The sequence below is a fragment of the Giraffa tippelskirchi genome, chromosome 14 (assembly GCF_054371585.1).
Source record: "Giraffa tippelskirchi isolate mGirTip1 chromosome 14, T2T-mGirTip1v1.2.pri, whole genome shotgun sequence".
Lineage (NCBI taxonomy): Eukaryota > Metazoa > Chordata > Mammalia > Artiodactyla > Giraffidae > Giraffa > Giraffa tippelskirchi.
The window spans coordinates 20279378-20306086 of NC_137288.1; the positions used below are offsets into that span (position 1 = coordinate 20279378).

The 26709-nt window shown below is 39.0% G+C and overlaps 1 protein-coding gene and 1 long non-coding RNA gene across 2 annotated transcripts in view; both read left to right on the forward strand.

Moving 5' to 3' along the window:
* The window catches only part of NETO1 (neuropilin and tolloid like 1), a 96502-nt gene extending 88952 nt beyond the window's left edge, over nt 1-7550 (forward strand). The window contains exons 8-10 of the mRNA XM_081561971.1: nt 2896-3009; nt 5948-6506; nt 7476-7550. Coding sequence (XP_081418097.1) covers nt 2896-3009; nt 5948-6506; nt 7476-7536 — 734 coding nt within the window. The 3' untranslated portion in view covers nt 7537-7550. The remainder of the gene's footprint in view (nt 1-2895; nt 3010-5947; nt 6507-7475) is intronic.
* Nucleotides 7551-21556: 14006 nt separating this feature from the next.
* On the forward strand, nt 21557-25664 carry LOC145534469 (uncharacterized). The gene is made up of 3 exons (XR_014074650.1): nt 21557-21716; nt 22213-22347; nt 25105-25664. It is a non-coding gene; the product is annotated as an uncharacterized LOC145534469 (long non-coding RNA).
* The last annotated feature ends 1045 nt before the right edge of the window (nt 25665-26709 follow it).

Here is a 26709-nt window from a genome sequence, read left to right on the forward strand (position 1 = left end):
TGTCCCATTCCCAGTCAAACCACCAGTATTTAATGATAACTTACTGACACATTGGTATTTTGTAAGACATTTTTGAGACTCATTAAGTAGCAGAAACCGAAACAAAATTACTTTTGGAGAATTTGGAATCCAAATCTTTAGTGCCTTTACTAACCTACTGTTCTACCTCACTGTTACAGAATGCGATGCCATCTTTACCTATAGATTTACAATTTTAAAAGCAAACCCATCCTATTTAATAGTAATTGTAATAATTTTTCTAGCTCTTTTTGCAAGGTCAATGCATATTTATGATCTTTTAAAGGTATTCTTTACTTGATGGATTAGCTGTACTTTCAAAGCCACTGCAATTTATCAGGTAGTAAGTGTTTTTTACATTTTGCAGCTGCTGTAATCTATTTGCAGAAAACTCCTTTTTTGTTCTGTGTACACATTTTGACAACATTCATTATCTGCTAAACAGACCATATTGGTTCTGAAAATGGTTGACTACAGAAATTCAAATTTAGTTCCTACTGAAAAGCAGATTTTTGCAGTAATATATTGGATCATTACATTTTACATTATAAAAGCTTACACCATGTTGAAAGCAGGAGTCAAATAAAATGTTAAGCCTGATACTTTTTAAAATGACTACTGCATCTGCATCTTTTCTACTCTTTAATACTGTTTTTCAAAATGACAATTACATCTTTTTTATTATTTAACAAGGAACTTAGAGACAAACCAAGCAGAAGGAAGAAGACACTCTCCTGGGAACTGGGATGAGAGGGGCAGAGGGGGAAGGGCTTGGAGAGTCAGAGGGATGCCTGGTTCAAGTTATGTTGATTTTCAAGACTTGATCATTTAAAAAAATATTCCTCTGGGAACGTTAAAATATTTTAAATTACCTTGTGTAAAGCATTTCCCTAACAATTTTGATTAATATAGAAAATACATTTAAAGAAGATAACTTTCCTTAAAAAAAAAGCAAACCCACAATATGTGGTTTTGAAGGTGAAAATTATAACATGACTGCACTGTTTAGATAATACTGATCACTGATAGAACTTTACCGATTGATGAAGCACTGTAAATTTTGTGTTTTGTTTCTAATGGGTTTTTCTGGAGATACCTGTCCTGAAAAGAGTTATGGAACTATTATTGACAAAAATAAACACTAAAATTATATTTTATGATATGTGGGATGATTCAAAAGGCAAAAACAAAAATTACTTTAAAGCCCTGTTTGTAATTCATAGAGCAGTATTACTGTAGAGACTCGTTATAAATAACCAATTATTCTGAAAATGAAAGAAATGTATTTTTGTAATATTGAAGTCATATCTAACATTGCTGCTGCTAAGTCGCTTTAGTCGTGTCCGACTCTGTGCGACCCCATAGACGGCAGCCCACCAGGCTCCTTCGTCCCTGGGATTCTCCAGGCAAGAATATTGGAGTGGGTTGCCATTTCCTTCTCCAGTGCAGGAAAGTGAAAAGTGAAAGTGAAGTCGCTCAGTCGTGTCTGACTCTTCGCTACCCCATGGGCTGTAGTCTACCAGGCTCCTCCGTCCATGGGGTTTCCCAGGCAAGAGTACTGGAGTGGGGTGCCATTGCCTCCTCCGATATCTAACATTAGAATTTGCTTTATTAGACTCATCACTAGTTCTTGTATTTTTATAACCAAGTTACATAATTCTTAGAGTTCTTACTTTACCCAACATGAATTATAATCTGGAGATCATGGGCATCGTACCTAAAATTAGTAGAATGTGTGAAATATATGCCAAGTAGCCTAATTTCATTACTATATTACATGTTAAATATCAATGAGAATGATATGTATTTTTCCTATGTTGTTCAAGATAAATTTTCCCTTGTTCTGAATTTCTATGATATTACATGCTTCTTCCATATGCTTAAATAATATCATAGGATTTGGTTTAGTATTTATTTAGTCTCTTTATTAGTATTTTATAAGCATACACTTTCCAAAGTATTTCAATATTTCCATTAAACTAAAAATTTTTTGAACAGGACAGTTAAATTTATACATACAGAAAGTGAAAGTGAAGTCGCTCAGTCATGTCCAACTCTTCCTGACCCCAGGAACTGTAGCCTTCCAGGCTCCTCCATCCATGGGATTTTCCTGGCAAGAGAACTGGAGTGGGTTGCCATTTCCTTCTCCAGAAGATCTTCCTGACCCAGGGATTAAACCCAGGTCTCCCACATTGTAGGCAGACGCTTTACCGTCTGAGCCACCAGGGAAGTCCCTATATATAGAATTTCAGTGTAAAGCATAATGTTCTAATGGACCAGGGAAGTCCCTATATATACAGAATTTCAGTGTAAAGCGTAATGTTCTAATGGACTTCCCTGGTGGCTAAGACAGTAAAGCGTCTGCCTACAATGCGGGAGACCTGGGTTCAATCCCTGGGTCGGGAAGATCTCCTGGAGAAGGAAATGGCAACCCACTCCAGTATTCTTGCCTGGAAAATCCCATGGATGGAGGAGCCTGGAAGGCTACAGTCCATGGGGTCACGAAGAGTCAGACAAGACTGAGCGACTTAACTTTCACTTTCATGCATGTAGCCAGCACTGAAGTTTCGCTAAATGAATGCACAAAGTTAAAAAAAAAAAAATAACTTGCATTGATAAAGTGCTTCATTTTTATGATGGAAAAGCAGTTTTATAAGCTGAACACATCTAGAAGAATGCCAGCTCTGTTAGTAGCACAGGAAATGATTACCACTATGGCAACACTTCTGCGAATGGAATGTCTGTCTTATCATTTATCTCAACTTGACAGCGAATTATCATACTAATCTTTTTTGTTTCTAGGTTTGTGATGTGAGTGATTTACAATTGAACATCAGTTAAAACTGTTTTCTTCATTTTTTTCTTCTCCTCTTTTAGCTCCCTGTGAAGGCAATACTTTCTTCTGTCACAGTAACATGTGTATTAACAATACGTTGGTATGCAATGGACTCCAGAACTGTGTGTACCCTTGGGATGAAAATCATTGTAAAGGTAATCATGAGTCCCTGGATTTGGCAAAATTTCGCTATCTGTAGTGTGGGAAGAAGCTTATCCGATGTTCGTATGCATCAGACGATCTTAAAAATAGATTGTATACTGGCTTTACGAACTTCCTGTATGTTTTAGAATTGATTTGTACGCCTTTTTCTTGGCTTTTATTCGTGTTGTTTCTGCATTCCTTAACACACAGTGAACTATCTTTTACACTTGAGTGGGCTTCCCTGGTGCTCAGATGGTAAAGAATCTGCCTTCAATGCGGGAGACCTGGGTTCCATCCCTGGGCTGGGAAGATCCCCTGGAGAAGGAAATGGCTACCCTCTCCAGTATTCTTGCCTGGAGACTCCCATGGACAGAGATGCTCATTGGCTAATCTCCTTTCTGGAGCTGCAGCACGGTGGACTGGCCATTGGAGCTTCTCAAGCAAAGTCGGGTTTCCTATCAGAAGCTCCTTCCTCAGTCCCAGTCTGTCTCCATGGGGCATTGTGCACATACTCTAGAGACGAAGGCGTATTGAAGGAACCTTAGGGCTCACAGGTGCCTAAAGCCACTTACCTCGACTTCAGTCTTCCTACCAAAATGCTTTTTTTCCTTTCCAATGAGACTTTCTTCCTTTGATCTAGCTTCCTTCTCTGGCCTGTAAACAAAGGTTTGTTTACATAGAGAGCTGAGACTGAAGCTCCAGTATTTTGGCCACCTGATATGAGGAGCTGACTCACTGGAAAAGACCCAGTATCAGGGAAGAATTGAGGGCAGGAGAAGAAGGGGGTGACAGAGGATGAGATGGTTGGATGGTATCACTGACTCAATAGCCATGAGTTTGAGCGAACTCCAGGAGATGGTGAAGGACAGGGAAGCCTGGCATGCTGCAATCCATGGGGTTCTGGAGTCAGACACAACTTAGCGACTGAATAACAAAACTCTTGGCTTGGTTATGAATGATGCAGGTTTTGGTTAAGTTCAAAGTACCGCATACTCTCTTCTGTTTAGATCCTATATTCATCAATTTCAAAGGAAAAAAAAAATTGGCAAACAACTCTCCAGACTTAAAGTCCAGTGTGTGTGTACATGCTCAGCTGCTCAGTTGTGGCTGACTCTTTTTCAACCCCAGGGACTGTAGCCACAAGGCTCCTCTGTCCATGTCATTTTCCAGGCAAGAATACTGGAGCCGGTTGCCACTTCCTCCTCCAGGGATCTTCCCAACCCAGGGATTGAACCCACATCTCTTGCATCTCCTGCAATGGGAGGTGGATTCTTTACTACTACACCACCTGGGCAGCCCTAATGTCCAATAAGTGTTAGCTGCTCAGTTGTGTCCGACTCTTTGCAACCCCATAGACTGCAGCCCACCAGGCCCCTCTGTCCATGGGATTCTCCAGGCAAGAACACCGGAGTGGGCTGCCATTTCCTTCTCCAAAAGGAACTATAGGAAGAAAGAAAGTGAACTCGCTCAGTTGTGTCCGACTCTTTGCGACCCCATGGACTGTAGCCTACCAGGCTCCTCCATCCATGGAATTTTCCAGGCAGGAGTACTGGAGTGGGTTGCCAAAAGTCCAATATCTTCTATTAAAATATTGAAGCAGAGAGGCATTACCACAGTACCCATCACTCACAGAATCAATAGGAAAAGCAGACCTGGCAACAGTTATTCAGAGGATGTGGGCAATGATCCCTGTTGTGTCCAAGGAACACTTTGGAATGGATGGGGAATTAAATGTTTTGTGAAGACCCTCATACAGCACTGCTAGTGATTGGCTTTACTTGCTTCAAGCATATTTGTTGCCGTGGTTCTTGTGGCCCACCTGTCTCCATGGGCAACACCTGTGCACCATCGCTCTCTGTGCACTGATGGGGGGCTGGGATGGAGGAACAGTGGCTCAGTTCTCTGGGAGGAACACACCCACTTTATGAATCAGGCCCTGGCTGAGGACAGTGACCTCTGGTCTTCTCAGCTTGCCTCTTCAGATAGTTCCGCGCTGTGAGTGAGCTGGGGCAAGTGTGATGGGAGCCTGGTTGCTCAATCTGCTGTCCAGGTGTAGATCTTCTCTCCTACCGGTGGGGCCTGGAGGGAGGAGGCAAGGTCCCAGTATTGGCCCCCGACTCCTGCCTGGAATGGAGAATCTGCAGGATGGATCTGGGGGTGGAAAGGGCATAGAGAAATGCTGGTGGCTTGCCCTTGCTGGTGGGGAGGGTGCTGTACCTCCAAACTGGGGCCCATAGGGAGAGAAACCGTCAGGATGAACTGAGGGTGGAGGAGCTCAAAGGCCACAGATTATCCCTGTTCTTAAAGAAATTTAGTAGATTTTCTTGAACGTATGTACCTCTGTTTGCTGTATGTCATTCAATTTCCAGAAACTTTAAATGTTACTTTAAAAATTTTTGCCAAAACTGTTTCATTGGGGCAAAGACCCACAGAAATCCTCATGCCAGCATGCCAGAAGTGTCTGTCTTAAAGTGTAATCATAACCTTTTGATATCAGAAAACTGTGACTTCAGTTATCCACATCAAGAATAAATTCAAAACAATATAGGTATGTTCATGTTCCCGTTGGTGGCCCGTGTGAGTTTTCTTATACCAATGAGAAGAAAAAGAATTTACTGTTTTTAATATGACTGGTTGATTTCCAGATGTCATCTTAAAGGTTCTATAAGACCTTCTCCAAAACATATATTACATTTAAAGGAGCGATGCTGTGCCATGGGGGCGGGGGTGGTGGTGATGGTGGTGGCTGTTTCTGAGGCTAGCAGATAGGGCTCTTGTGAAATTCTTTGTGTCTTTTAAAGACTCGTTTCACGTTTAAGACAGTGACAGTTTTTATACTCAGCCTATTTCATCTTGAAGTTCTCGATGTACGCTTTGACTGCCGTATTAATGCGTGGTGGGTTGTTTCTTGTTTTGTTTGTTTGTTGTTTTCGCTCCCTGGACCTGTAGAAAAGAGGAAGGCCGGGCTGCTGGACCAGCTGACCAACACCAGCGGGACGGTCATTGGCGTGACTTCCTGCATTGTGATCATCCTTATTATCATTTCTGTCATTGTGCAGATCAAACAGCCTCGTAAAAAATATGTCCAAAGGAAATCGGACTTTGACCAGACAGTTTTCCAGGAGGTGTTTGAGCCTCCTCACTATGAGCTGTGCACCCTCAGAGGGACGGGAGCCACAGCTGACTTTGCCGATGTGGCCGACGACTTTGAAAACTACCATAAACTGAGGAGGTCCTCTTCCAAATGCGTTCACGACCATCACTGTGGTTCACAAGTGTCCAGCGGGAAAGGCAGCCGCAGCAACCTCAGCACCAGAGACGCTTCTGTCTTGACCGAGATGCCCCCACAGCCCGTCAAGCCCCTCATCCCGCCCATGAACAGACGGAACATCCTCGTCATGAAACACAACTACTCCCAGGAGGCTGCCGACGCCTGTGACATCGACGAGATTGAGGAGGTGCCCACCACGAGTCACAGGCTGTCCCGCCACGAGAAAGCCGTCCAGCGGTCAGTATCTATCGATTTTTTGATGACAAGTATAACCTGAAGACTGAGATGCTTCCAGCATATTGTGTTCTAGTTTGTCTTCCCATTTCAGTTTCTCGTTAGTGACAAAGAGCAGTATTTCAGATTTTGCCTCTTCTTTTCCTTGATTCCCTGCCATCTATACTTTTCCTAAATCCCGTTTAGGTACATATAGGTGTGCTCACACAGACCAAAGAGATTTCGTTTATTTCTACACGTATATAATATTTATTTCTATAAAGGATCTGATGTTAACTTATATTGCAGATTTATATAGCTAATTTTCTTCCATGTGGTGATAAAGGTTGCTCTCATCAATATTTCTATATTTTAAGATGTGAGATGATGTTTGGAATTAATTGCCTTACCAAGGTGGTTAACCCATCTTGCTGAACAATTTTAATGTAAAAATAACATATTTTGCAATATAATGCATTATATTTTTGGTATGAACATTAAAATACTTTTTCCCACATACCACATAATACTTATATTACAAATTGTGTTTGATAGCGTGGTATGCTAAAACCTTAAACATTTATATTTAATTGTGGCAAGGATTAGTAAAAACATTTTCCTTTTGATACGAAGACAATATTATCTATATTGTATTATGAGCCCCCAAATTAATAAAAGTCTTGAGGAAAGAAAATTTAAACTTAGAAAAAAAAAGTGATTTTAAATCCCCAAATCCAATCTACTTTTGTTTTGCTTTGCATGTTTACTAGCATTTAGTTTATTTTATAAAAGTTCATACTTCCTCAATTCATTATAGAACCTCAGAAACCTATTTTTAGTTGATTAGATATTTTTGCATGCTGACGGAAAAAAAAAATCTATTTCCACACTTTTATGAATTTTTAGGAATGCTTTTAAGTAAATATTTGTGTGCATATTTATTTTTTGTGTGAAAATATTACTTTGTTGAATGAAATAGCCATAACATTCCAGGTTCTGCCTCATTGGGTCTCTAAGCAAACATGAATCTGAATACAACACAACTAGGGTCTAAAAAGAAAATTCAAGGTAAGCAAGAGCCCTTGGTCCTTTCTCCCACTTTGTTGTATTCTGTTTTGTTTTGTTGCAATCGTCTTGCAGTTTTTTAGGGAATGTGCTATCTACTCATTATTTCTTGAAATATGTGTTTCATAACATTTCATGATTAGAAACATACTGAATTCAATGCTGATGGATGGACGATTCTTAGTAGACGTAACTTTAAAATACATGTTAATATTCTGACCATCAAGCATTATACTACATTGTAATTTAGAAGGATGCTAAGTTAATAAATTAAACTCTATATGCTTTAAGGTAAAGATACAAAAATTAGTGAACTCTTAAAAGAAATACCAAAAGAAATCCAAGGTTCTCATAGTTAAAAAATTGAATACTGTCTCAATATAACTGAAGTCAACATATAAAACTGGCAATAATTGTATTAATTTGGCAATATCTCCTCAAAATGCATACACTATTTGGTGGTACTGATACAATTTGCGCACTCTTATTTTTGCATGAATATGTAGCTTATTTCATCCAAATTAAATGCAGCATGTTATGTCAAATTTTATAATATAAAATTTGAATGCTTGATAATGTAAAACTTTCCATAAATATCAGTTGTCTATGTGTACATCTATTTTTGTTATCAGGTAACATAATGGCTTTATTTTTAGCACTTAATAGTCTATGTCTCTATTAGACTAATTTGTCTCCAGTTACATTTACTTGACAGTTAATCCCGTCAAAGCTCTTCAAACCTATCAACTATTCTTGAATTAGGTGAATGCTTTTCTGTGCTCTATGTTACCTTGATAAATTGGTGGATTTGTGCGCATATTTCATTGGGAGAAAATGTTTTAACTGTGTTTTATTTTCAGAGAAGAACTATTTATACAAACATGGGGACTGTGAAAAGGAAATTCTATAGTGAATTGTGAAAAGTGGACATATTTCTAAATTCATTCCACTGCCTTTATTCAAACTTAAGAATTACAGACATTTGTTATCACTTCGGCAAGACTTCCCCGCTGCACAATGATATGTTCATTTCGTAATTTGGTTGCAGGCCACCAAGTGCTCCTTAGTTTTTAAATACATTTTGAGATTTACCGGAAACTTGAAGAAGAAATTAGTTCCTGATTGAGACTATCCCAACTTTATTTTTCCTGTCGGTTTCACTTTGTTTCTATGTTGCTTTATGTCTTTGTTGGATAATTGTACATTGTGTGATATGTGAAAAAAAACCCACAATTTTGGATGAACTTTGTGTTACATGTACATTGTTTTCATTATATAGACTGCTTGAGAATAGTGCGTTCCTGAGTGATTTTGAACATGCCACAGTGAAAAGTGAAAATATGGACCATGGAAACACCAGCTAGAGGTTTTATGGACTATAAACATCTGTTGTTGTAATATCATTAAATGCAGCCAAAAGTACTAAGTAAAATTACTAGATTGCAATAAGAAAAATCTCACTTTTTTTTGTCATTCCTATATACCCCCATTTCCTTTTTTTTTTTTAATCAAAGGAAGATTCCAAGTTTCAGAAATAGTTTTGAAGTCAGGTATTTTACCATTCATACCCTTTAATAGAAATGATTTTTGATTAAGCATTTAGCAATATGGTTGATTGACAGTTTAAGAAAATACCCTGCATGTCAGTACTGGATATTTGAGTTGGAAAAATATTCTTTTTATTAGACACATTGTAAAAAGCATGCGTTCTCTAATACTGCTGTTACTCTTCCATTTCCTGTGTCACATGCTTGCTCTTGTAACTTTTTATATAAAGATATATAAAAATGTATAATAATTTGCTAACTTGAGTTAAGAGAAATGCTTTCTTCTATTAGAGTGATAAAAACTGGCTTACGTTAGGACACACTTTATATCAATTCTTCTCACCTTTTAGACTACAGGAGGTCCTTAAGAATTAAGGCATACTTCTTCCAAATTTGACTGCAAAAACTTTATGGAATATGGTCCCCTTTTAGAAAAGAAACTTTTTTTTTTCTTAATGCTTTAAAATCACAAGCCCTATATGACCCAAATTACACAATTCTGAGTTGTCCTTATACTCAGGCACATATATAATTCCTGAAAGCTTACTAATTATGATGTTTAATATAAATAAATTAAAATAATATTATATATATTTAATTGCTTTTGAATTATATACACATTCTATAAAGTTTGATTTAGTGAGTGGGTAATTTTAAAATATTGAATGTGTATTCTTAGAAAATAATTTATAAAAACCAGATTACTATAAATCGGCTTAATAGCATTTCCAAAACTGCTGAATTCTACAGAATTTTGTCCTTCAAATGGTAAAGCTGTCTAGTCTATCACAATTCCAACCTGGTAACGCAAGCAAGCTCTACAAACTCAGTAGATGAATTTACTCACATACATCCCTGTTGGGAATTCAACTTCACCTGTGTTACAGAAACAAATAAATGGAAAAGAAAAAAAATTATGAAAAGAAAATTGATTATGATAGCAATTCTGAGTAGTCTGTATTTAAAAAAATATCAGTCCACAGAAATAATCACTTCTTGAATTTTATAGACTGGTGAATAGAAAAGCTATGTAGAACATTATAAAGAAAGATTATTTTTATTGTTTTGCTACATATTTTATATACATTATGTTAAAATTTAGTTTTTTTTAATTTGACTGGACTAATTCTTTTATTATCATGCTTATTTTCATGCCCTTTTTATTTCAAAGTTGATGCATCCAGAGGTCTGTTTTTAAGTGATTGGCTATATTTTATATTATTCACTCTGTTGTTGTTGTTCAGTCGCTAAGTCATGTCTGACTCTTTGCGACCCCATGGACTGCAGCACGCTAGGCCTCCCTGTCCTTCACCATCTCCTGGAGTTTGCTCAAACTCATGCCCATTGAGTCTATTTAAAAGTCTCTATTTAGAAATATTATCTCTATTTAGAAATTGTCATCAGATCCTCTATACTATGAATGAATGATCTCAAAAACGATGATGTACATGTGAGCCACTTACTTTTCACTGTCCTTTGAAATATCCACAGGACTTTTCTCTCTAGTTCTTCCTAAAGAAGCAAGATGCTTCCAATCTGCTGGTTCACTGCTGAAAGGAGATTTACACCATAAATCAGGGACTTAAAAAACAAATCCAACTGCATTAGGTCTAATGACGAAGATAGATGGCTTACATATATTTAACACAAAACAGCTCTATGGAAAACAAAAATATTTCAAATGAAGATAGGCCTCTCCAGCGGTAACACTGAAAATGTCTAAGTAAGGGCATTGCCTAATCATCCAATAAGGTAGTGATGAGTCTGAGGAAGGGACCTGGAGGCACTTGTTGTCCCTGCTGCAACTCTAGATGCTGGATCCTGAGAGTGCGGTGGCTCCACAATGCCTGAGAGTCCCCTGCGAGAAGATCTGCAAAAGTCAGCATTGAAATTGACCAGCGCATGTATTGGCTACATGAGACCATGACACCTGAGTGTCAACCTTTGATTCAAATTCAAATAGGGAGACATATGTAGATAAGGAAAGGGATATTTTGAGACTTTCAAGATGTTTCAAATCAAGTTATTTTAATAAAGATACATTTTTGATAAAGTGAACTGAAATATTACTTGCATGACTGCTTTATTAATCCCATAAGATGTTTTCTGATAGCGTAGTTACACACCACACTTCATTCATTTGAAAATAGCTGTTTTGGTTTCAATTGTCTTATGTTTGAATTCACTTTCAAAATCTGGGAGGCATATCATGGTTATGTGCAACACCTCTGAAACCCTGAATGAAGGTTTTTTTACTTCTGTCCAAATGCATTTTAGTTGCCTAATTCAAGTCTGGTGTGCTGATTTGGAAATACAATTTATTGCACTTGATTTTATACATATGCCATTTTTATGTATCATATTGGAAAATAATCACATGTAATGTTGGATTTGCCATAATTAAATCCCATTTGATTAGAGAATTAAAATGTGGCTCTAAACCTAATTAGAGAGGTAAGAATAATAAACTCAACCTGCTTCAGACTTCAAACTATGAGGGCTGGTTCCCAGAAGGTTCTTATTACTGCACCAGCATGATTGTAAAGTTAAACCGCTTATTTTTATCCACAGTTGTGCAGCCAACGTGTTCTAGTTTATCCCCAGCTGCTACCACCTCTCCATACTCTAAAGCATTGTCATTTTACATTGGCTCATTCTTTGGAAAAATAAAAACATTTTACCCTCCTCTTAATAGACACAGATCTAGACACAAAATGTAAAAGTGGCAAGAAAACACAGCATATAAATTATTTAAAATAGAATTTTCTTATTAAATTGCATTTTAAAATGTGTGCTTTCCGTTGATTTTCTCATGGGCTAAGTTTAACATAGCCAGCATTTTTTGAGCCTGTACAAACTGTATACCAAGACTCTTCCCAAGTGCTTTGGTAATGAAAATAAGTGGTAAGCTGATGAGGAACATAATTATGGAGCCTTCTAGAAGAAAGTGTTCTTAGAGGAGGTCAGTAAAGAAAATGAAGTTCAAAATTATTTGCTAAGCTTTCTATTAGAAAAGCTAATTAGTTACTTCCTGCTAATCTGGCATGGAAGATGAAATATATTCAACTTTCAGGAGTGTACAATACAAAGAATGTTTTATAATAAAGACATTATTAGCACAGATATGGAGGTAGGATATATTCTCAAGGAGAGAAGAGAGGCTTAATGAATAGTTGCTTTTCTAAGCAGATCTTGAAGATTGAGGACTGTGGCCAAGTACTATATCAGGGAGATTTCCACCCAGAGAAATCAGAGTAGAGAACAGTCTCCCAAGGCCATGGATTTGAGTTGGCTGGAGCAGAGGATTAGACTAAAGGAATAATAGTATAGTTGGAAGAGGAGATTGGCATTTACATCATGATTTCTGAGTGCAGGTAATGCCATCCAAGGGGTTTCACATTTCATTCTCAGGATTTCAATACCTCAGCAAAGTTTGGCTGAAAAATCGTACTTGAGGTAGAATCCTCTAACAGCACTACATTACCTAAACTATTGGAATAAATAGAGGAAATCAAAACAGTACAGAAACAAGATATTAAAAAGAACAACTGGTGGACTGTTAGATACCTAGAAATATCTGTCTTACTTTCTGTTTGTTTTCTACCATTTTTTATTATTTCAAGATTATGGTTGGTAACTAGTAAGATACTGAGTGTTACATGCTAAGCACCATTCTGAAAGTTTTCCATGTGTGTATTCCTTTACTCACCTTAGCAATTCTATGCTTACTACTAATAATACTTGTTATGGTTGTTCTTGTTACTGTCATAAATTCCATTGTACATATGAAGAAACTGCAGAGAGTTTTGGTGGCTTTTCTAGGATTACACAATAAGGAATGAAATATCCAGATCTGAACTCAAGCTGATTAACCCCAGAATCAGCCATCAGTCCTCACTGATGTGAATACAGCCCTTTAATATTCAATTTAGTATGTTTCACTGAAATAAGTTGATGCTTATTCACAAAGTCCCATGCTTTTGTGTTTTCTCAGCTGTAAAAATACGTATTATAGCATCTTCTCTCCATCCTATTGCTCTTGAGGACCAAATGACAATGCATTGGAAGATACATTTTATACCCTATAATACATTATAAATAAATCATTTTTTCCTAAATTATGTGTAAACTTCATTTTATAGTCGACATGGAACAAATGCATCATCTATATGGATCAATTATGAAAAAAAAAACTCCCAGCCTCCTCTTGTCCACAGTGAAATGTGTGTCTTCTGGAACCCACCAGTTTTTATTTCACCCAAATGAGATTCTCTCCAGTGCTTATATTATTGCATCATCTTGCTGAACAACATTGAGCTCCAGAGCTTAACAAGTACAAACAGAAACACCAACACTTGACAGAAAATTCTGGTTTTCAGTTCCAGACAACAGTTTGGTATACATTTGCATGATAGCTTGAGAGCAGGATAAGCAAGCATATTAGCTAACTAGATAGATAACTTCACTCTCATAACCATTATTGTTGTTACTCAATCGCTAAGTCATGTTCGACTCTTTGCAACTCCACGAACTGCAGCACACCAGGCTTCCCTGTCCTTCACCATCTCCCAAGAGTTGGGTCAAACTCATGTCCGTTGAGTCGATGATGCCATCCAATTAACTCATCCTCTGTCACCCCCTTCTCCTCTTGCCTTTGATCTTTCCCAGCACCAGGGTCTTTTCCACTGAGCTGGCTCTTTGCGTCAGTTAACCAAATTATGGTGTAAAAATGTGGTATGATGCAATGAAAATAGCTTTTCAACAGAATGAATTCAAATTAAAATATTAGTTTCACTTCATGTTTTTCATGTGCTCTGATGTTGTTGGAATTCCCCGAGCTTCACTTTATCTGTAAAATACAAATTCTGTACCTAATGAAGAAATTTGCTACAAAAATTAGAGATGACACTGTCTATAAATAAACAATGTGAAATTGGTGGTACCAGTATGGGAGCTCTAGTTTTCACATGTGTGTCTAACGAGTTTGTGTTGCAGAGTGGGGAAAATGTCGACTGTATGTCCCATGTTTATCCACCTACGAACCAGGCATTGCTGACAGAGAAGGAACTCTCCAGCACTGTGATCAACCTGGGGTTTAGACAACTCAGGAGTAGACCTCACCTTGCATCAGTTTGGGAGGGCTTCTTAGGACAGGACCAAATGGAAGGACTGTAGGGGTGAGTAGCTGGGGCAGAACGAGGTTAGCCTTTACTTCTTAGCTATTAATTTGCCACCATCTGTCATAACTGAGGTTGGTACTGGAACAGACATAGCACAGGTGTGCTACTAATGATGTGTAATTGAGAATTGTTATTTCTAGAACATAAGGATTTGAATGTAGGTATCGAGAATGGGCAACTTGGGCATCCCTCAAAATAGCTGTTAAGTGCACAGTCAATATGACTCTGTTTGAATGAGCAGATGAGTACAAAAGTTACATTTAAATTAATCATCACTTTACTTGTCACAGAAGCACTGTCCTGACCTGTCACTTGGCTTCTATTTATTAGCCTTTCCTTCTAGAAACTATGGTCCTTTCCTGGTGGCTCAGATGGTAAAGAACCTGCTTGGAATAGGGGAGACCCAGTTTTGATCCCTGGGTTGGGAAGATCCCCTGAAGAAGGGAATGGCTACCCACTCCAGTATTTTTGCCTGGAGACCCATGGACAGAGGAGCCTGGTGGGCTACAGCCCATGGGGTCACAAAGAATTAGACAGCACTGAGCGATAACACTTTCACTTTTCTAAACACTGTAGAATTAAGCCAGATTCAAAGTAAGCCTGAGGGAGTACTACTTAATAGCTTTTAATAAAAGTCTCTCTAGATTTTTATATCCTTACACATGCTAACTTTATGAATAAAAGTATCTTTTTAAAAAACCACTCTTTGAAAGGCAGCTCTTCCTAGTAGATCATTATTGTTAAGATGTATACTACTACGAATATAGTTTCATATAATACACTTGCCCAACTGTCTGAAAGGACAGTCTTTATGTGTCAAAAAAAAAAAAAAGATTAACAAACTCTTATTAATTGATAATATTAAAGAGTTATGATTTTATAAATATTCACGCACATGTGAGAAAACACACCCTCTCTACCCCTTTTCTAAGGCTGAGTTTCTTCTCCCAATTTTGTTGAGATTTTTCTATGATACACAGATATTTCCTGACCCTGTGTTGCCCTTCAGCCACCTGTAAGCAGGCATCCTTTTTTGAAGGACTGTTCTAGTTGGTAAGATGTTACATCTCACCTTCAAATGGACTCTGCTCTGAATTAGTAGGGCTGCCACGCTGCAAATGAACCATCTCCTTTGCCAGCTGATCCCTGCTCAGACCTCCTCCCAGAGGTGAGGAGAGGAAGCTGGAATGACAGATGAGGACCCCGAGGACGCCTAGGTTTTCTTCTGTTTCTGTTGGCCTTCGAGGGATTGAATTCCATCCGGCATTCACATGGACTCGGCACAGCCTCCAGCCTCCTTCAGCACCTGGGGACTAAGGCTCGCAGCTCCCTCAGAGACATACGAACCAGCCTACGTGTCTCCCTCAAAGCGCTCAGCCCTGCCTCTGAAGGACTCCTGGATTCTATACTCTGAAAACTTCGGTTCATTTCTGTGTTTTCTCAGTCCCCGAGCTGGCCAGGCTTTGTGTGGCTTAATGTCTATGACCCCCTACCCCCTTTTCATGTTGCCCGTCTTCCAACCTGTGTCACAGAATTCCCTTGAGCACAGCCTCTCTGTTGATGTATCTACTATGTTTTCTGTTTTCCTGACCCAAAGATGTTGATGGATTTTAACTGGAATGTTTTCCTTTGCTAAGGGCATTTTTGAAATCCCTCCCTGAGATTGTGTTGCTTAACTTATGACAACGTTGCCTAATTAAATTTCACACAAGAATGAAGTATTTGACTCAATTGTTTCTGAGATATTGGTTCTTTTGTCATGAGGCATTAAATTAGATATGAGAACAATGCATATGTTTCTAATGAGCAGGTATTCCCTTTCCTGTTGTTGTTTTGTTGTTTGGTGCCTCAGGCATATCTGACTCTCTGTGACCCCATGGACTGTAGCCCACTAGGCTCCTCTGTCCATGAGATTCTCTAGGCAAGAATACTGAACGGGTTCCCATTTCCTTCTCTAGGGGATCTTCCCAACCCAGGGATCGAACTGGTGTCTCCTGTATTGTAGGCGGATTCTTTACCACTGAGCCACCAGAGAAGCCCTCCCTTTCATGGGTATCTCTCAATTCTCATGGGGACTTAAAAGGGAGGCTATCATCTATATTAAAATGGCATTGAAATGAAAAAGCATCTTGTGTTCTCTTTCTGATTTATATTCCTGACCTAAACAGCTCTGGGGCTTCCCAGGTGGTGCTAGTGGTAAAGAATCTGTCTGCAATGCAGGAGATGCAGGTTTCATTCCTGGGTTGGGAAGATCCCCTGGAGGAGGAAATGCAAGCCACTCCAGTATTCTTGCCTGGTTAATCCCGTGGACAAATAAGCCTGGTGGACTGCAGTCCATGGGATCGCAAAAGACTTGGACATGACTGAAGTGACTGAGCATGCATGCAAACAGCTCTAGTCAACTCTCTTTAATTCATTCATGTGGACCAGAATCAATTCTTATGGATCTCTAAATTTTTTCTTTATTCTCAGGGAATAAACTACCTTTTTAAAAATGGTTGGTCAGTGCCTTCAGGAGAGCATGGAGACTCTACCCAGGTCTATTAGACATTTTAGAGCATTTCCTAGGAGGGTTAATAACTTAAATTCTAACTAATCAGCCACGGAACATAGAAAGTTAAAATTTTATAACTTCAATTTTTCACATGGAATGACTTCAAATCTAATCACCTGGTGATAAGAATTTTAATCTTTCTAAAGTCAACCACCATCAAACTTTTATCTCAAGGGAACAGGAAGACAAAGAAATGTGACTGATAGACGCACTGAGTAATTTGACTCAGTCTGGGGTCTGTTCAATTGTGATTCCCTGCAGTTTGTGATTACACAGAGGGGAATATCCATTTTCCTGGCTTAATCAGATGAAACTGTAGATTGTTTTAATAAATTCATTTCACACAAAAAATATTCTTGATAGTACTTAATTTAAATTTTTACCAGAACACCCACCTGTACATATTCCTGTTTTCCTAGTAAGTTTAGCCCACTTAGCCATTTCTGAAGGCATAAAAAGGAGTTTTATCTCAAAAGGGTGATGACCCCCTAAACAGTAGCTCTACATTGAAGTATTAAGTCAGAAACCATGATTGAAAGTTCAACTTTTGTGAGTCACTGTTCTAAATATTTTACAGGTATTTCCCAGTCAATCCTCATAACAACCTTAGAAGGTAGTTATTGTTAGCTTTATTTTACAGACTTGAAAATGCAGTTAAAAGAAGTTCCATAACATACTCAACCTCTTATAACTAATACATTGTATGGCCTGAATTTAATTTTGGAAGTCTAGGTCTAGAATCTGTAGTCTTAACCATGTACCATTTTGCTGCTTTTTGATAACCCACTTCTTAACTTTAAAAAAAAAAAAATGGGGAAGAAAATGTTAGCGGCTAACTTAAAACCACTCTTCCTGACCTAATGAGCACCGATAGAGACAAGGAACAAAAGACAGAAATAATAGTCAATTCTCCTTGAAAGCATGCTCTAGAAATTCCTGACGGGAATCACTGGAGCAAGATAGTGGAGAATCTTCATCTGTGGATAGATTATAGTGTGATGCACTGGGCTGTCTAAGCTGCTTGTGATAAATGAAATTACAATTCATGGATTTATGGCACAAAATCTGCTAAAAACGGTCCAGATCAGCATGCAACTGTCTAAGTAATAAGTGGCAAATATTTCATCACTGAAATGCCTCTCTCAGTAAGGGAAGTCATACACAGTCCACTTAGAGGGCCCCTACGCTGAAATTGTGTCTGGTGGTCCCAGGGCAGCTATAAAGGACTGGGAGTGTTGAGTTTGCACCACTGTACTTCACATGCTTCAGCTGAGATTCGTAATGACCTTTATCCTTTGACATATTGATGAATTTTGATCCTGTGTAACACATGATTCTTGTGTGTCTGAATTGAGAGTCTGACTCTTCTTTCTATGTCAATGAGTTTCCTACAGGTAAACATTTTGGCATTCCAAGAAGTTCAGCGCCATAAATGTATGCTCCTTTGGCTTATCTTGGTAGTTACCAGGGTCACTGCCAATTTATTCAACAAATATAACACAAACAATAGCAATTCATCAATAAATATTTATTGCAAGCAATTGGTGAGGAACCTGCCTACTAATGCGGGAGACTAGGGTTCGATCCCTGTGTCAGGAAGATCCCCCGCAGAAGGAAATGGCAACCCACTCCAGTATTCTTGCCTGGAAAATCCCATGGACAGAGGAGCCTGGTGGGCTACAATCCATAGTGTCGCAAAGAGTCAGGCTCGACTGAGCAACTAAACAACAAAGGTACATGGACTGTTTTAGTCATAAAACAGATGAAAATATACCCTCTTTTGTGTCATGCAACCTAGTTAAAGGAAACATACAAAAGAGAACAAATAACAGCAATAACAATCACATGTCATCTTATGAATGTGTCTTGACCAAAAAATTAGGCATACTGGAGGAATAGAGAGAGTTGAGATGCAGAATTGTTACTCGATGAGGAAAAGACAAGAGCACTTCTGATAGCGTCATGCTTGACCAAAGTCTTAGTCAAGTAAAATAGGGAGATGTGAATATCTGCGGGAAGAGATTTCCTGGAGTTTGGAATGAGAAGACAGTGTGGGAGAGATGGGGTGAGACAGTGAACATCAAGAGAGAAAGGGAGGAGCAGCTGGGGATGGCATCAGATAGGGATGTTCAAGTCATGCTTAAAAAATCAGATTTTGTTCTGACTGAACTGTGAAGCCACTGCAGGGTTTTAGCAGAGCATTGGCTGAATATGGCCCAGCTCTACCCAGAGCTTTCTGCTGCTGTCCTGAGAAGAGCCCATACAAGAGCGAGGACCGAGGTCCCCGAGAAGCACTGGAAACCACTGGGCATCAACAGTGCAGGTGAGAGAGGATAGATGTACCTGACATGGAGCCGTCAGGAAAATCAAAGCCGCCTGAGATAGTCAAGGCATGAGAGACACATCTAAGAAGTAAGGGCTTTCAAGTAAGTTTTGGCAAGCCTGAAGGAGCAGGGTTCAGAGACGTTTCACCAAAGGAGCTCTGGTGCCTACAAGATTCTGCCATTCTCAAGATTCTCCGGACAACCCCACACAACTGCTGCAGTCCACAGAGTGGAGTGAGGCGGCGAGCTCTCAAAAACGTCTCCATGTTGGTGAGCCGCGTGCGTGCCCACAGCCTCTGGTCGTGTGTGCCTGGCCCTGGAGGAGTCTCTTCCATGCTGCAGATCTCGCTGAGCGCTGATCACTGACAAAGCATTTCCTCAGCTTATACTGTCTAAAATCCTTCAGACAGGAATCACTCCCTGCTTGTCGTCTTCTTTTGGTGTCATCCTCTTTTCCTGTGCCGTTCACTATTCGGTGGGTTGGTAGAGAGGGAAGATCAATATTTGGTCTCTGGGAGGAGAAGTTGATGCTCAGCGTATTTCGTTAAATAAATAATTAAATTGCTTATGTTTGCATCTTTTCTTCCCACCAGGGTGCCAGCTTTTTGAGGGAAAGAAGAAATCCTTGTCATTTTTTTTGTAACCCCAGAAGATATGCTGGACACACAATAAACACTTTTTGGTTAAATGAAAAACTTTTCCATATTAAGAGGAATAGTCCGAGGGCAAGCTAACGCCAGTAGGCTAAGAGAAACAAAATGAGCAAGAAGTGAATGTATCTTAGGGTGATCTACCCTGAGAGAAAGTATCTACATGAAATTAGATTCAATTTTTTAAGGACTTTTCTGCTAGGTACCATTTTTAAAGTCTGTATTGAATTTGCTACAATGTCACTTCTCTTTTATGTTTTGGGCTTTTTGACCACAAGGCGTGTGGGATCTTACCTCCTCACCAAGGATCGAACCTGTACCCCTTGCCCTGGAAGGCCAAATCTTAACCACCAGGAAAGTTCCTCTGATTTGAATTTGAGTGTGTGAAGAACACATTGGGCCAAAAGAGCATAGTGTGAAGAGCAGAAAAATACATAAGTAAAATTTTCAAAAAACGTGTGCTGGGCACAAGCCAGGCTTAGCAGGACTGCAAACGTTTTACAGTTTCTTTTTTCTATTAGCTTTTTTTTGATCACAAAAATCTTTCAACTATTCATGATGGACTTGATTTAAAAAAAAAAAGATAAGAGATTTATATTCTCCTCAAGGTTTACCAAGAATGATTACTTTGATATGCTTGCATATTTTTTTCAGATACCATCACATTTCTTGGTGCAATTCTTTGTAAATTGACAGCTTAATCCTGTCAAGCTCTGAAAGGATATATCTAAAGACTATCCAAGAAATTATTTTGGAAATTGTACTTGTCAAAAAGCAAAAATGCAATCACAAAAAAAGCCCCATTTTAGAACCAGACCCAATTCATTGCTTTCAATGAATTTCAGGTAAATTCTCAATTTACCTGATGGTCATGCACAAGTCAGATTATGGCAGAAGCTGGAGCTTGGTCAAAGCAAAGACAAACAACTTATACATCTATTAGGAGGGTTTGGTTTCTCAACAGTAGACTTGAGTTTTCTCACGTCAGCATGAGCATTTGTACTGAAAATGACAAGTTACTGTGAAACCATTTAAGGTTAATTATAAAGTGATTCCTGAACATACATCATTTCATTTAATTGTATCCTGCCTGTAATTCTGAAGGAAGATATTATTATGTTCCCCATTTTACAGGTGAGTAAGATGAGTCTTAAAGATGTCAACTGATTTATCCATTTCACAGAGCCAATAAATACAGGGACTCCCAGCCATTAATCTAGGTTTCTCATTGACGAACGTATTCTAAATGATGACTGCATTTATCAGGCTCCTGAGATGTGCTGTTGTTTGGTATGCACTATCTAATTCAATCCTCAGAACCTCATTATAAGATGGGTATAAATAGCCCCGTGCTTTTCCTTGGGGAATTGATGCTCAGTGACATTATATGACTAACACCAAAGAAAGGATTTTAAACCATTTGGTGGGTTAGAAAGAAAAACAAAACAAAAAACAACAATATGCATGCATCTTCATCTCTATGAAAACTAATTTTCCTAACAATGGTGAGTTGTTTGTTTGGTTTCTCTTTACAGGAATTCAGCTGGATTGTCTGCTTTTCATGAAGCACCATCAACACTGTGTAGTAGGATCGAAACTAGGTTCCCCGGTATTCCCTCCCTCTCTGACTCAGGTAGTGTTGGTGATGAGAGGCCCTCACACAGCACTTGGAAGGGGGAACGGGGTGGACGTCGTTTTCAGGAAGTCACAGGGAGGCAGACCCAGCACCTTCCGGGCCACGTCTCCAAGCTTCCGGTTCTCCACTGTGGTGACCAGAAATGGCGGCTCTGGCGGCTCCTGAGCCCTGTCCTCTCTGTCCCCTGTGCTTCGGTCATAAGTCCTTACTGAACGTGTCCACAGTCCTCAGCCCTGAGTTACCCTTCTCTTCTTACATCTGTGGAATCCCCAGCTTCCGTATGAAACTCCTTATTCTTACGGTGTGTGTGTGAGGGTGTGTTAGTCTCTCCGTCATGTCCGACTCTTTGCGACCCCATGGACTGTAGCCCGCCAGGCTCCTCCGTCCATGGGGTTCTCCAGGCAAGAATACTGGAGTGGGTTGCCATGCACTTCTCCGAGGGATCTTCCTCACCCAGGGATCGAACCCAGGTCTCCTGCATTGCAGGCAGATTCTTTATTGTCTGAGCCTTATAATACCATGGAAATTCTACTTTCCTGACCTGACCTAAACTAATTACAGGTGGAAGATTTGTCCTGCGGCTTAATCCAAATGGTAGTATTGCCAATAGTAAGGGTGCAGTGATTCTTTTCTGAAAGGAAAAAAATAATCATTGGGAAAAAAACACTTGAAATTTTTCAAATTATATGTGTGTGTGTGTGTGTGTATTTCGCTGTGCATATGTGCTAAGTAGCTTCAGTCATGTCCAATTCTGTGCAACCCTATGGGCTGTAGCCCATTAGGCTCCTCTGTCCATGGGATTCTCCAGGCAAGAATGCTGAAGTGGGTTGGGGTTGCCATGCCCTCCTCCAGGGGATCTTCCTGATCCAGGGATTGAACCTGTGACTCTTACCTCTCCTACATTTTCAGGTAGGTTCTTTACCACTAGCACCACCTGGAAAGCCCCATATATTCCAACCAGTGTGTTTAATTCTACCCAGTTAACTGTGGGGGGAAAAAATAGAAAGCATCATAGAAATAGTCAGCATATACAGAGAAGCCTGTGTATCTAAAACGGACAATTTCCCTAATTGCTTTTTGTGATCAGCTACTGCTTTTGGCTTTGGCAGGAGATTATTTTCGAAATTGCAAAAGGATTTTGCAAAAAGGATTTTGACCTTATAGAAATATTAACAATATTCTTATCAACATCTAGGAATGAGACTAAGGTTTTAAGTATGCTGACAAGATATTGGCATATTACATATTGACTATATTTTTAAAGTTTATTCTCTAGAAAATGTATTTCATTTTTTATTATTAATATGGCTATCATTATTTTGGTCACCTGATGTGAGCAGCCAACTCATTGGAAAAGACCCTGATGCTGGGAAAGATTGAGGATAGAAGGAGAAGAGGGCATCAGGGGATGTGATGGCTGAATGGCATCACTGATGCCATGGACACGAACTTGGGCAAACTCCAAGATATGGTGACTGACAGGGGGGCCTGGAGTGGTGCAGTCCATGAGGTTGCGAAGAGTTGTACATGACTGGGCAACTGAACAACAATGGCTACCATTTATTGAGAATATACAACATTTGAGCCCCCTGAGTTTATAAGAAATTTCATTTATTTTTAATAGGTAAAGTAGTGTCACAAAATGAAAATAACGCTTCCGGGTAAGCATATCTTTAACAAGCCTGAATTTTTTAAATCACAAATTGTAAAGATGAGGTCTTCCTCTATACCAAGTGGCAGCATATTGAATTATACATGATGAAAAAAAAAACACCTTATTTTGTGCAGACTATACAAACCTAAACACAAAATGATAGCACTGTCACCAATGCTGTCATAAAGATTAATGCAGAGGAAGGCCTTTGAAAACAAAACCTGCTATTAAATGTTCAATGCAATTACCATCAGGAGATTCAGGCCCATCTATCAGTATCCACTAAATAAAGATTAACAGCCTTCTCTATTTTACAGGTGTTACTTATTCCTATTCTATCTGTGTCTCTGAGGAATAAAGTAATCTTTATCCATAATACTGCTGCAAATTTATTATTGAATGGAGTTACTATCAATGTATACACAAATATATAATTTGACTCAATAATCGAATCAAACAGGTATATACCTTGCTGCTTACCTGTGACTGAAACAGATTATAGACAATGTTTTGAAGACATAAGTGAATACTGATTTGTGTTCAAAATACAACATAATTGAGTATGGTATTTCCAAAGACAGCATGAAAAAGAACTGGGTCTATAATATGGTAAATATGGTGTTATGGAGAATGTATCTATGGTACATTTACAATTAAGAATATCCCTTAAGATGACAGCAAAAACACCTAGCTTCTGCCTCTTTTACTTGAAATGCTGAATCCTTTGCAATCATCATCATGACTATGATGAATTGCATGAATGTCCAAGAGGAAACCTACATGGTGGTGTTTGCAACTTCTATAAGATCCACACTTCCTGCTTACCCTTGTTTTTTAACCTGGATTTCAGCTAAAACACTGTTAATCATCTTTGGTCCTCAGTATCCACATTCCTTGTGTTTCTCTTGGGTGGCGCTCACCCCGTGTCTCTGATCCACTTCCCTACCGAGATAATGCCAGCAATTAGTAAAGAAAACAGTCATCCCTATAGACAAAACTCCACTGAGGTCAGGCACTATTTATTATGTGTTTTGTTACCTCTCTGTATACATATAGTCTCTAACATGGCCTCAGGGACACAGCAGGCTATCAATGTATATATATATTTGTTATATTATTCATCAAATGATACAGATAAATATATCATCAGTTCAATTCAGTCTCTCAGTCATGTCCGACTCTTTGCGACCCCATGAACTGCACACAGCACGCCGGGCCTTCCTGTCCATCACCAACTCCCGGAATTTACCCAAACTCATGTCCATTGAGTTGGTGATGCCATCTAACCCTCTCATCCTCTGTTGTCCCCTTCTCCTCCTGCCTTCAGTCTTTCCCAACATCAGGGTCTAGATATAAATAAAGAATTGGACCACAAAAATGGCTGAACATCAAAGAATTGATGCTTTCAAATTGTAGTGCTGGAGAAGACTCTTGAGAGTCCCTTGGACTGCAAGGAGATCAAATCAGCCAGTCCTAAAGGAAATCAATTCTGAATATTCATTGGAAGGACATGTGCTGAAGCTGACACTCAAATACTTTGGTCACCTGATGCAAAGAGCTGACTCATTTAAAAAGACCCTGGTGCTGCAAAATATTGAAGACAAAAGGGGAAGGGGGTGGCAAAGGATGAGATGGTGAGATAGCATCACCAACTCAATGGACATGAATTTGAGCAAACTCTGGGAGATAGTGGAGGACGGAGGAGCCTGGTGGGCTGCAGTCCATGGGCTGGCAAAGAGTTGGACATGACTTTGTGGCTGAATAACAACAAGCAGTTTCATTGCTTTGCTCAGTAACTTTGGTTTCCTGAAATCTATCTTCTCTTAACATTTTTAATATCTCACCTACTTCTCACCAACTACCTTTGACATTGAAAGCTAGGGGTTTGTTCACCACTTCCGGTCCTGGGGTTTCAGTCGATTTTCATATATTCCTGCTGACAACATATTCTTTCAACCTACGCTATTCGATATAAATCAGTAAGTGATTTTGCTTTTTCTTTTTAACTCTAGAGATCCGACAGGGCACTGTCATTCGTTCAGTCTTTTCCTGGATCCTTCTTCTTAAGAAAAGTATTCAGAAACATATGAGACCATAGTTACTGGCAGCAAGAAAATCAACTCTCCAATTCCATTCTTGAAGAAAAATCTTCTCTCGCCCACATTCTTTCAAAACGTTACAGAATAAAGTGACTGTTTGTACTGTCTGCCAACCTGAAATAATTTGACAGATTGCTTCTGAAGTGAATCTAAACTTAAACAAAATATAAAACTTCAGTTAACAAATTGAGGTAATGCCGTACTCTTAGATTTCATAGTTTCATGACAATTTGACTTGGCTATACTGCTTCTCACATTCTTGGTAAAAAGAAAGTGTTTATTAGTTTGTCTTCTGACTAGCAGCAACAAAAAATAAATACAATAAATATTTGAAGTAGTATAGGGTATGTACAATTATATATGCACATATTATACATGCATAGTAAAGCTTATAAAATTATAGTGTATGTACAATTATATATGTACATATTATACATATGTAATAAAGCAATAAAGTAACTTGATTGTGCTTATGTGAGTTTTACCATTTTTACATTTCAAAAGATATTTGCATGTTCACTTAATATTTCAATCATGGCTTCATACATTAAATTAATACTTGTAAAGTACATACTCTGTGCCAGACACCTATTTGCGACCTAGAAATTTAAATATGAACATCCATGTTCTCATGAAAATGATAAGTAAATAGATAATGCAGTGCCATAGATTTAGCTATGTGGAGATATAAGGTATATTTATATTTGTATAATATGAATAGAGATTGAGTATCCTGAAAACAGATAATGCCATGAAAAAATCAGAAAGATATTTCCGACATCTCTGATGTTGGTCTGGTTGTTATATCGCCTTCTTACAAACTCACAGAGACAACCTCTGTGAGCCAAGGCAGGGGCCAAATGCAATATTTCTGGCCACGAAGCCTGTGCCACTCAAATAACTCTAAAGCTGGGCATCAAAGGAAAATTAGGAGTTTCCCAGGTGAGGAGGCTTATCAAGGGTTTTTCAAGGAGGGCTGCTGCTGTGGCTGAAAAATGGAAGTATTTCAGACGCTGTGCCCAAGAGCAGTGACCAGTCAATGAATAGAGGTCAGATTGTCTATTTTCCACGTTGCTTCTTGCTCAGTTTGAAAAAAGTGGTATTCGCTCAGTTGTGTCTGACACTGTGACCCATGGACTATAGCCCACCAGGCTCCTCTGTCCATGGAAGAATGGACAGGTGTGAGTAGCCATTCCCTTCTCAAGGGGATCTTCCTGACCCAGGTATCAAACACAGGTCTCCTGCATTGCAGGCAGATTTCTTACCATCTGAACTACTAGTTTACCTTCTTGTAAATCCCAGGTGGTGCAGTGTAAATAATCCGCCTGCCAACGCAGAAGACTGAAGAGACGCGGGTTCAATTCCTAGGTCGGGAAGATCTTTTGAAGAAGGGAATGGCTACCCACTCCAGTATTTTTGCCTGGAGAATCCCATGGACAGAGCAGCCTGGCAAGCTTCAATCCAAAGGGTCACGAAGAGTCGTACATGACTGAGCACTCATGCACACACAAACTAATA